The 11,479-nt window shown below is 45.8% G+C and overlaps 1 protein-coding gene across 2 annotated transcripts in view; it reads left to right on the top strand.

Annotated features, from left to right (window-relative positions):
- Positions 1-1,074: 1,074 nt before the first annotated feature.
- TTL (tubulin tyrosine ligase) overlaps positions 1,075-11,479 on the top strand; it is a 53,086-nt gene continuing 42,681 nt past the window's right edge. For both annotated transcript variants that reach the window (XM_030827261.1, XM_030827260.1), the window contains exons 1-2: positions 1,075-1,420; positions 4,866-4,944. In XM_030827261.1, coding sequence (XP_030683121.1) covers positions 1,264-1,420; positions 4,866-4,944 — 236 coding nt within the window. In that variant the 5' untranslated portion in view covers positions 1,075-1,263. The remainder of the gene's footprint in view (positions 1,421-4,865; positions 4,945-11,479) is intronic.

Genomic DNA, 11,479 nt, shown 5'->3' with positions numbered 1-11,479 from the left:
CCAGCTCTATCCCTCGTGGAAGGAGAGCAGCTGGGAGGGAATGCAAGCACCCAGCACCTCTGAGTCTGCCCCATTTCTGCTCTGAGCAAGCTCTCCACAGCCGGCGATTGCCTACAGGTGGAGCCGGTGCGCAAGACGGGCGAGTGTGCCTGGCGGCCCTGTGGAATTTGGGCAACGATAGGAAGGAGAGGGGCGCTTTTACAACATGCTCGGGTAGATATCGTGAGCATCGGGGAACAGGAAGGGGAGAGGCCCCAGGGTGTTCTTTCTCTAAAGGAGAGTAAAAGATGCAAGGCGCAGGGCTGATGTGGGTAATTTATGAGGGAGTGTAGGAAGTTTGTGGGAACTCTGATGATCATTGTCTTCTCTTTGTCTCTCAAATGCAGCAGCATAGTCTTCAGAGTGGGCTATCAGAACCGAAGGGACTTTTAAGAGCCACTCTCCGCCGCTCATAAGGGGAAATCGAGGTCCGGAGAAGGGAAAGCAAGTGGCTGAATGCCAGTAAAAGGCAGGAAGAGAGGGGAGCCCAGGGCTCCAGGGGGCCAGTTCGGGACCTGCTTCTACCAGCAGAGTCTAAGGTCATTCCCTTGGCCGTGCGCCACCCTGGTCTCAGCCGAAGGAAGGAGCACTCGACCCAAACAAAACCGACGCTCCGAGTCTCCGTAGTCGTTAAGCAAAGAGGAAGAGGAAGCGCTTCTTCACTAGGCCACAGGACCGGGCCTTAGAACTTTTGGGTTTTATCCATAAAAGGTCCTTTGGCAATAGAAGAAAAACCCAGATCGAGCCCTGCAAACTGGGATGTTCCGCCAGCACCGACCCCCGGCTGCGACCCTGGGCTCGGAAGGAACTACCCCAGGCCCGGGCTCGGGTTCCACTGCACGGTCCGCGCGCTGCAGTAAAGCCGCGCCCACCGCCGCGGGTCTCCAACCCTGCGCCGCCGCCGTCGCCCCGGGGAGGGTATGGAAAGGGGGCGCCGCGGCCCACAGGCCCCTCCAGAGCGCGGCGGGGCCGGGCCGCGCGGAATCACGGGCCAGAGGCGGGGCCGCGCCGGGGTGGGCGGGCGTGCGAGCGGCGCTTTCCACTCTGGCAGACGCGCGGGCGCCCGGGCGCGGCGCCGCCGGCAACGGAGAGGCGCGGTAGCCGGGGCGGGCAGCCGGGGCCGGGCCGCTGCGGGCGCCGGGGCGGGGTCCGCGCTGAGCCGCCTTTTTGGTCGGCTGGTCCCTGCGGCGGTTGCCCGGCGGCCCGGGCGCGCGGCCCTTCGCCATGTACACCTTCGTGGTGCGCGATGAGAACAGCAGCGTCTACGCCGAGGTCTCCCGGCTGCTCCTCGCCACCGGCCACTGGAAGAGGCTGCGGCGAGACAACCCCAGATTCAACCTGATGTTGGGAGAGAGGAATCGGCTGCCCTTCGGGAGACTGGGTGAGCCCTTCCCCAATTCCCGTCTGCCCTCCTCGGAGCGGCCCTGCGCGCCTCCCGCGGCCCGTTAGAACCAGCGCTTTTGTTTTTAAGGGTCATAAATTTTCCCCTCTGTCGCTTCTCGGGCATATCAAAAACGGATCCAGAAAGATCGAAACCTGTCGTTTTTAGTGCTTGTCTCCTAACTTGGATTTAGAGTCGGAGCCGCGGTGCGGCCACTCGGGGCCGCAGCTACCTCCTGACAATGACCGGCCCCTGCAGCCCGGGAGACGTCGGCCGCCGGGGCTGGGACCTGAGGCGCGTGTATAGCTGCTCCCCCGGGCCGAAGCCCCCAAACCTGGCAGGTCCGCCGCGCAGAGCGCGGCGCGGGGCGCGGCTCCGCAGAGCCGGCGGCTGGTGTCGGCTGGAGTCATCTTGCAGCTCTTCTGCACTGAGGATTTCTCCCTGCTTGACGTGGGCGCGGGAGGGGGAGCTGTAGGTGTTGAAACCCCTGAGGCTTCTGCCACCCGAAGGCGCGGAGGAAAGGTCAGAGGATTTGGAAAAGACCCCTGGATTCCAAAAGCAGGAGCTGCAGAAGAGACCCTAGCCCAGGGAAGCGTGGAGGGATGTCTGATTATAAACCTTTCCTTAGTTTCACCAAATAACGTGTTTTCGCAGTTCTGCAATGGATTAAGATCTTACACGAGGCTGCGTTCGCCCTCCCTGTCTTCCCTGCTCTCCCCGAGGGAATTACCTTCATCCACATGGTTGAAGCTGGCTGGGCACCACCATACCCACATGTCCACGGGTAGGAAAGCGCAGGAAATAGGAGGGGACTAGCGGCTCCTTTGTAAATGATGTCATCCAGAAGTTGCCCAGATCGGTTCAACTAACATCCCATTGACCTGAGCATAGTCTCATGGCCTCCCTCTTTGCACAGTCATCTGGGAATTGCAGCTTCTCTCTGGGGAGCCATGTTCCTTGCCAGAATTCACCAGAGGTGGAGGCCAATTGTATTCCAAAGACAAGGGGAGAACTGATACGGAGGAAGAGTCACCTCTGCCTTGGAGGGCAACCCAGAGAGAGCAATGTTCTATGTCCAGGAGAGAAAACAGTTTTTAGAAATAGGTGTGGTCAGAATTCAAATGGGTAAAAACTGAATACAGGCCATTTGGAATTGACTGGTCGTTGATCAGCTTACATAGACAGAGCCTTTGGGAGGGGGCTGCGTAAAACTCAAATCGTTGGAGGAATGAAGAGCTGCAGTGTAAAGTTGCTGAATTTTTTTCTTTTGAATAGTACCTGGGACAACTTTTCATTGGTATACAAGTTTATGATGTAGAATGGTGACTCCATGGAAGGACCCATTTGAACACCCAGAAATCTTAGAATATGGAGACTGTGCCTGGAGACTCCCTTTTGTTAACCGATGTCAGGAAGACCCTAGCAAAGAGAATACATGATCTGAAAGGAGAGGAAGAATTGCTGATAGTTGAGAACAATTATTTCTTCCTTGCATTGTCCACTTCCCCATCCAGAGTTCCTGACTTCCCTCTATATTCTTGGCAGTGCCTAGCTGTGAAAGCTTAGGTGGAATCCTAACATTAAAAACAACAAACATGGCTCCGCCCAGGCAGAGGTAGGAGTGACTGGCATTACCCTGGTGCTTAAGCCTAGGAAAGAGAAGCAGAAGCCTACAGAATTTGAATCCTGAACAGATACCACAAATTCAGGAGATGCTCAATAAACATTTGAGCTTTTTGTTTGTGTGTGTGTTTTTTGTTTTGTTTTTTGTTTGTTTTGCGACAGAGTCTCAGTCTGTCGCCCAGGCTGGAGTGCAGTGGCACAATCTCAGCTCACTGCAACCTTCCCCTCCTGGGTTCAAGCAATTCTCCTGCCTCAGCCTCCCAAGTACCTGGGATTACAGGCGTGCACCACCATGCCCAGCTAATTTTTTGTATTTTTGGTAGAGACAAGGTTTCGCCATGTTGGTCAGGCTGATCTCAAACTCCTGACCTCAGGTGATCCGCCCACTTCGTCCTCCCAAAGTGCTGGGATTACAGGCGTGAGCCACCGTGCCTGGCCAACATTTGGTTTTTATGGGAAAGAAAACAGCATCCTACAACAAAATTGGTTATATGCCATCACTGTTAAGGGATATTTACCTTTTGCTTAAAGTGTACTACATGAAAGCCAAGGAGAAGATTTATAGAGCCAGGTAAAGGCTCAGGAAGGCAGGTGCCCTGTGGATAAGAACGTAGGCAGTTCAGGTGGGAATCAGGTCTGTCTGCTCAGGGAGACCAGTGAGAGAGCCAGCTAATGCCTACTTGAAACTTTTGATTTGACTGTATGCCATTCTCAGAGAAATTATTCTTTCTTCTGGCATTTTCAACTGAAAATTCCTTTGTTTGGTCTTACTTTGATTTTGTTACTGGAAATACAATGCATTTTATTAAGATTTGAAACAATATATTTTTTATTTTATTTTATTTTTGAGATGAAGTCTCGCTCTGTCGCCCAGGCTGGAGTGCAATGGTGGGATCTCGGCTCACTGCAACCTCTGCCTCCCAGGTTCAAGTGATTCTCATGCCTCAGCCTCCCAAGTAGCTAGAATTACCGGTATGCGCCACCACGCCCAGCTAGTTTTTGTGTTTTTAGTAGAGACGGGGTTTTGCCATGTTGACCAAGCTGGTCTTGAACTCCTGATCTCAGGTGACTTACCCGCCTCAGCCTCCCAGATTGCTGGGATTACAGGCATGAGCCACTGTGTCCAGCTGAAAACACTTTTTATTTTTAATAAAAATATGTTTTTCTTTGTATCCTTTCTGTTCTAATTCCATAAAAAAGGCCACATGTAATAAGAGCTGTTGAAAATGAGTTTCCCCGTGGAATGAGGCACAGAAGAAAGCTCTCAGGGCTTCTGATTTTATAGACATGGCCTCTCCACTACCTTCCTTCACCTCCTAGAAGCTTGCAGAGATAGACTTGCTTGAGACCAGCATCATTCTAGTTCTCCTTCCTTCCTTGGTATAGAAAGCCAGGTTACGGATGTGTAAAGCGTGACTGTTAAAGTAGCCTTACTGTACACAGTGACAAGTCTGTATGTGTTAAGCCAGGAGCAGAATGCAGTGTGCAGTCAGGGAGAGGTGAAATGAAAAAATACCCTCAATACCCTCTACCCTAACAAGAAAAAACAAAGGTAGCAGCAGTTTTGGCAAACTTATGATGTTGATATTATAATATCCACTGTGGGGAGACTGAAGGCTGCCAGCGGGATACCGAGAGAAAGAGGGTCCCTGGGGACAGAGAAACAAAATTGTTCCATTTTCCATTTTCTAACAGCCAATCCTGAGATGAGAGAGAGAAAAGCTGGGCATGACACAGCTGTCCTCTCTCCTGCTTGCTGGGGCTGACATTGTCATTCCCCACCTGTCCTGTGTCCCTTCTGAGCCTCCTCTTTCCTTCCTAGGTCACGAGCCCGGGCTGGTACAGTTGGTGAATTACTACAGGGGCGCTGACAAACTGTGTCGCAAAGCTTCTTTAGTGAAGTAAGTGTTAAGACCGCTGTTTTTCCATTTTTTACCTAAATGAAGCACTTAGGCAAAAATGTGGGGTTGTTTAAAGGACAAACATACTTTTATTTTAAAAGCCAACAAATATCAGTTCAGAAGCTTCCTCTAAGCTGCTTTGGTTGCAGTCCAAAACATGGTGCTTGATAAAGCCTGTCTGCCTCTTGAGGTGAGGCTCCTAGAAGCAGAGCCTGACTCAGGGTCTCCTGTGTAAGTGATTTCCTGGGGTAGGGTTCTTAAGAGACAGCCATCGGGAAGCAAGGACAGGGCAGGGCAGGGGGAGAACCAAGTACAGAGGTGGTTTCAGCCGAAGTCTTGCCTCTCCTGATTCCAAGGAGTACCAGAGTGAATGGCACCTCAGAGTTGTCACATTTTGAGCAAGGACCAGGCCTCTGTGCTCCAGTATCAGTCAGCCATTGGCTGTGGGAAGAGATGGAGGGCTTAGCTTCGCAGGCATTTCTGGGCAGGGGCTGGTCCCCGGAGAAGGGCATATATAGCCCGTAGCATCCATCTCTCATGGCTGCAAGGGGTCCCTCAGAAAGGATATCTGGGCAGGGTATAAGAGCATTCACTGCACTGCCCATCTCTGAGCAGTTGGATTATGGCTAGGTATCACCACGATATCGCAAAGTGGAAGGAGACGGTGTTAGACAACGATTAAGATCTAGGGTCAAAAGTGTAAGTTTTCACCCCAGCTCTTCTTCTCACTAGCTTGGGCAGATCTCCTCATCCCTCTAAGCCTCAGTGCCTCCCTCGTAAGGCTATTATGAGAATTAAATAAGGTGATGCATGTAAAGTTTATAATAGCACAGTGGCCTGGTACATAATGAGTATTTGACACTACCTTAATTGTCTTGGCTGTAAAATGGGGAAATAATAATAACTACCTAAGGTTGTTATGAGGATTAATTGAGCTAATTTAGCTACGGGCTTTGAATAGTGCCTGTCTTGCTGTTCATACTGTGTAAGTGAAAGCACTCCTTATTATTGCTGTTAGTATAGTTGTCATTGCTATTACTGTTATTTCAGTAGGGAAACACTAGGTCAGGCCACTAAAATCAGGGCTGTCGTGGGCCTCCAGTATTCTTTCCATGATGACTGGTGAACATGTGTGTGTAGCCAGGTACTGGAAGATATGACTCAATGCAAAATGCTCTTTTCCCACTAACATTTCTTTCTGGGCTCTAGATATTTACTAGGTTAGGTGCTCACAGGAACATTTCTGCTTTTTGTTCACTCATTGGCCCTGGTAACTTATGTACCCACTGCTCTCTATGATGGGTTTATCATGATTCATCCCACTCCTGAAGGAGAGTGAGGCTTCCTGAAGTCATTTTGTGACATGTTTATATATTTAGAATGCAAATGACTGTTACACTAGAATCAGGAATAGAAGTGGGACATGCTTGTTTATTCAGATTATTCACTTAGAAATTCTTATTAAATATTTATTAAGCCTTTTCTGCTATGATTTTTCCCCTAAAGACAAAGTAGGAAACAGAGGACTCTAAAAAAAAATGGTTTCCGTATTTGCATATTTTGCAGTTATAGTGAAGCAGAGTGAGTACAGGGCTGGAGTCGTGACCAAGTGTGATAAATATCTGTGACCTTGGAGAGCACCACTCAGAATCCTAGTGTCTCATCTGTAAAATGGGGATGGATGGTGGTGACAGTACCTGCTGGTTGCCCCTTGGAGGCATGCAGTGTGATCCGTGATATCACCTTGTAACGGTGGCATGACCTATGCAGGCTGGAGGTTGCATCATCCTCATCAGCTTCCATCTTTGTCTCAGTTGTCCTGTGAGGGGCTGGTAGTAATCCCAGGATATGATGATTCCCTTTATCCATTTGTCTCTCTCCCATGATTTTGTATGGCTTGAAAGGGCTCCAGAGAGTTAGAAATAAAGTCTCCTTGATTTTATAGGACAAAGTGGCAGTTCAGAGAGGACAGCCAGGTTGCCCATGGCTCCTGTTAAACCAGGACAGTTTTAATCTGCACAAATGGGACCCCTGGCCATTGAGACTGTGCACCCTCGGGAGTCTTCCCAGAGCCTTGGTTGGGTTCAGTGCAGGACCCTGTGCAGCCCAGTCCTTCCCCTGTCACTTCAGGGAGTTTCAGAAATTTCTTTGAGGCTTCAAGGCCATAGTCTTAGAACCCTGAGGGGCTTTTATCCTGGTACAGATCAGAGGCTGTCTTTTCCTGTCCTGAGCATTGCTGTTTTATAGATGTAAATAAATCTCCATTTCTGATTACTTCCCAAATGGGCCCATGAGGAAATGGGACAAAAGCAAAGGACTTCCTGCAGAGCCTGGTCTTGGTTCTGTGCAGGAAATGAGGGCTTCCAAACCAAGGTCACTGCCCAACAGACCAGCACTGCCCAACAGAAATAGGATGCTACCCACACATGTAATTATAAACCACCTAGTAGCCACATTAAAATAAGTGCAGAGAAACAGCTGCAAGCCGGGCGTGGTGGCTCACGCCTGTAATCTCAGCACTTTGGGAGTCTGAGGCGGGCAGATCACCTAGGGTCAGGAGTTCGAGACCAGCCTGGCCAACATGGTAAAACCCCATGTCTACTAAAAATACAAAAATTAGCTGGGTATGGTGGTGGGTACCTGTAATCCCAGCTGCTCGGGAGGCTGAGGCAGGAGAGTCGCTTGAACCTGAGAGGTGGAGGTTGCAGTGAGCCGAGATCATGCCACTGCACTCCAGCCTGGGAGACAGAGTGAGACTCCTTCTCAAAAAAAAAAAAAAAAAAAAAGAAAAGTAACAGCTGCAATTAAATTAATAATTTATTATTTATTGCCGGGCGTGGTGGCTCACGCCTGTAATCCCAGCACTTTGGGAGGCTGAGGCGGGCAGATCACGATGTCAAGAGATCGAGACCATCCTGGCCAACATGGTGAAACCCCGTCTCTATTAAAAATATAAAAATTAGCTGGGCATGGCGGTGGGCGCCTATAGTCCCACCTACTTGGGAGGCTGAGGCAGGAGAATTTTTTGGGCCCAGGAGGTGGAGATTGCAGTAAGCCAAGATCACGCCATTGCACTCCAGCCTGGGTGACAGAGCGAGACACCGTCTCAAAAAAAAAAAAAAAAACAAAAACAAATAATTTATAATATTTAAATAAATCCAAAATGTTATTTTGACATGTAATTAATAGAAAAAGCTATTATATTTTACGTTCTTTTTTTCATTCAGAGTCTTCAAAATCTAATGTGAATTTTACATATGTAGCACATCTTAATTCAAACAGTAAATTTTCATTGGAAAGCTTTGATCTGAATTTAGATTACATAAAAAATGTATGGTTGAAGTAAATTTATGTACTCAAGTTGTACATAAGTTTTTCAATAACTTTGAAAGCCAGAAGATCTATTTCCTTTAATATTGCACACACATTTTCAAAACTAGTTCATCTTTTCTAGTAGAATTGATTTGACTATGAAGCAAAAGCTTATTTTCAAAATAATGTCCAAGTTAAGTAAATTCACCAATTCTTGTGTTAGTTCAATACTGTAAATATCAAATTCAAAGATGTATTGAATATATTGAATTCTAGTAATTCTATATACTAGAATTACTAGTATATAATTTATATATATTATATATAGTATCAATTTACATTGATAAATTTAGAAGTAACTCTAAATTTATCAATGTCAACAAAGCGTTCTTCAGATTTTGTTTAGTTTTTGCAGCCAATTTTCATAATGCTATCACAATTAACATTTTTGCATACTGAGTCATGTTGTAAAAATATGTGAAATCATTATTATCAACTTATATTATGAAGTTGGAACATAAATTCTCACACTGTCTGGGTGGATCATAAATAAGATCTTCTTTTCCCTTCCTTGGAGCTTTAAATTTATCTTGTTTATATGCAGTATGAAGATAGATGAGAAAATGCAAATGGCAGTCATTTTTTATTTTGATTATTGAAATAATGAATTACTGAGTGAAAATGATGATTTGACAAACATTCCTTTTATTTTCAAGAAAGTCTGAATTGGAGTTGAAAAGTAAATCTTTATTTAAAAAAACCCTTCCCCTTCTGCATCAGTGAATACTGGCAGAGAACACAGTATCATTAAATTCATTGTCTTCTGTTTCCATGAACTGGCGAATCATTGAGTATATATAGAACCATTTTAACAACTGTATCCATGACACTTAGTCTGCTTCAGAAAACCTAACACAAGGCCGGATGTGGTGACTCACACCTGTAATCCCAACACTTTCAGAGGCCAAGGCAGGTGGATCATTTGAGGTCAGGAGTTCGAGACCAGCCTGGCCAACATGGTGAAACTCTGTCTCTTCCAAAAATACAAAAAAAAAAATCAGCCAGGCATGGTGGTGTGCGCCTGTAGTCCCAGCTACTTGGGAGGCTGAGGCACAAGAATCTCTTGAGCCGGGGAGGCAGAGTTTGCAGTGAGCCGAGATTGTGCCGCTGCACTCCAGCCTGGGCGACAGAACGAAACCCTGTCTTGGATAAACAAACAAACAAAAAGCAAACCTAACACAAATGTTTTCAATATGTAACACATAATGCAATGAAGCAAATGTTTCCAATATGTGTCATACAATAAAATGAAGTAGTAAAGGAAACATTAGTCTACTAAAATCGTAGTAAATCCTTTTTTTTTTTTTTTTGAGATGGAGTTTTACTCTGTCGCCCAGGCTGGAGTGCAATGGTGCGATCTCAGCTCACTACAACCTCCGCCTCCCGATTCAAGCGATTCTCCTGCATTAGCCTCCTGAGTAGCTGGGATTACAGGCACCCACCACTATGCATGGCTAGTTTTTTATATTTTTAGTAGAAACGGGGTTTCACCATGTTGACCAGGCTAGTCTTGAACTCCTGACCTCAGGTGATCCACCCGCCTCGGCCTCCCAAAGTGCTGGCATTACAGGAGTGAGCCACTGCACCCAGCCATAAATCCATATTTTAATACAACCTAACTGAAGTCCTATCTGTCATGATAGAAAGTAATTGTTTGCATGTAGGTAAAATTCTGTGACAGATGTAAAAGATTTTCAAATATCTATGCTATGAGTTTTTGTGTGTGTGTTTTTGTTGTTGTTGTTATTTATTTATTTATTTTTAGATGGAGTCTCGCTCTGTCACCCAGGTTGGAGTGTGGTGGCATGATCTCGTTTCACTGCAACCTCTGCCTCCCGGGTTCAAGCAATTCTCCTGTCTCAGCATCCCGAGTAGCTGGGACTACAGGCAACTGCCACCACCCTCAGCTAATTTTTTGTATTTTTAGTAAAGGCAGGGTTTCACCACGTTAGCCAGGATGGTCTTGATCTCCTGACCTCGTGATCCGCCTGCCTTGGCCTCCCAAAGTGCTGAGATTACAGGCGTGAGCCACCACGCCTGGCCGAGTTTGATGTTTTTTAAGCTGCGGTTCGATAGCATTTTTTCATATATTTGGAAATCCTTTGAGGCAAAACACCTAAAGTATTAATTGGACAGCATCTTTCATGTCACACAGTTCACCTAAAGCTAAAGAAAAATACTTAATATTTTTCAAATTTTGAGTCAATCTTTGATATTGTTAGAAAGGTTTTGTAGTCTGTGGGCAATTGTGACTCAGCTGAAGATTGTTCATTTTTTGTAAATTATATTTTTAAGTCTTTTCCTTAAAATAGTTTTTTAAAACCACATTTGCATCTAAAATGGTTTTTTTTGTGTAAGAATCCAAGCCATTTTATAGTTGCCCAAAATTATAAACCCAGACTCTGTTAAACATTCGCTTAAAAAATGTGTTGGATATTGTGATCTCAGCCACTAGTTTCATTAATTTTTTTGAGCATTGAGAGGAAAATACTTATCAAATTTATTATGTATTTGCTAAAAATGTCTCCTTTACACAACCGTTTTTTCATTTTACTTTTACCATAGCTTATTGCAGTCACCATTTCTTGTGAATCTGTGGCATACCTCCTTTCAGTTCTTTTTTTTTTTTAATCTCTTATAGCTTCTGTGTCCCTACTCAGTTCCACATCAGTAGTATGCCTTTGTTTTAAATTTAAATTTTTGTCCAATTATTTTTTTAACTAGGAAGAAATTCTATTTCACCTTGGTTACCGATTGTGGTATATGTAGCTAGCACTGTAACTTATGCTCTCTGCATAGTAAACATATCATAATGTTTCATCACTGCACAGAAATCACTTGAACTGAATCAATCTATTGTCCCTGAATAGAATAGCGATGTGTTTGTTTGTGATACTAGAAATGACACATGGCCCTGACATGCATGCTGCGATACAACAATAAAGTGAAGTATTATCTCACCATATCAATAAAGTTGTGCTTAATGGAAAAATATTTTATAATGCATCCATTTTTAAATTAAAGGCAAATTAAACTTTAGGCCTGGCACAGTGGCCCATGCCTGTAATCCAGCACTTTGGGAGGCTGAGGCGGGTGGTTTCCCTGAGGTCAGGAGTTTGAGACCAGCTTGGCCAACATGGTGAAACGCTGTCTCTATTAACAA

Source organism: Nomascus leucogenys, chromosome 14, assembly GCF_006542625.1.
Source record: "Nomascus leucogenys isolate Asia chromosome 14, Asia_NLE_v1, whole genome shotgun sequence".
Classification (NCBI taxonomy): domain Eukaryota; kingdom Metazoa; phylum Chordata; class Mammalia; order Primates; family Hylobatidae; genus Nomascus; species Nomascus leucogenys.
This window is presented reverse-complemented; position numbering and strand designations above follow the sequence as displayed.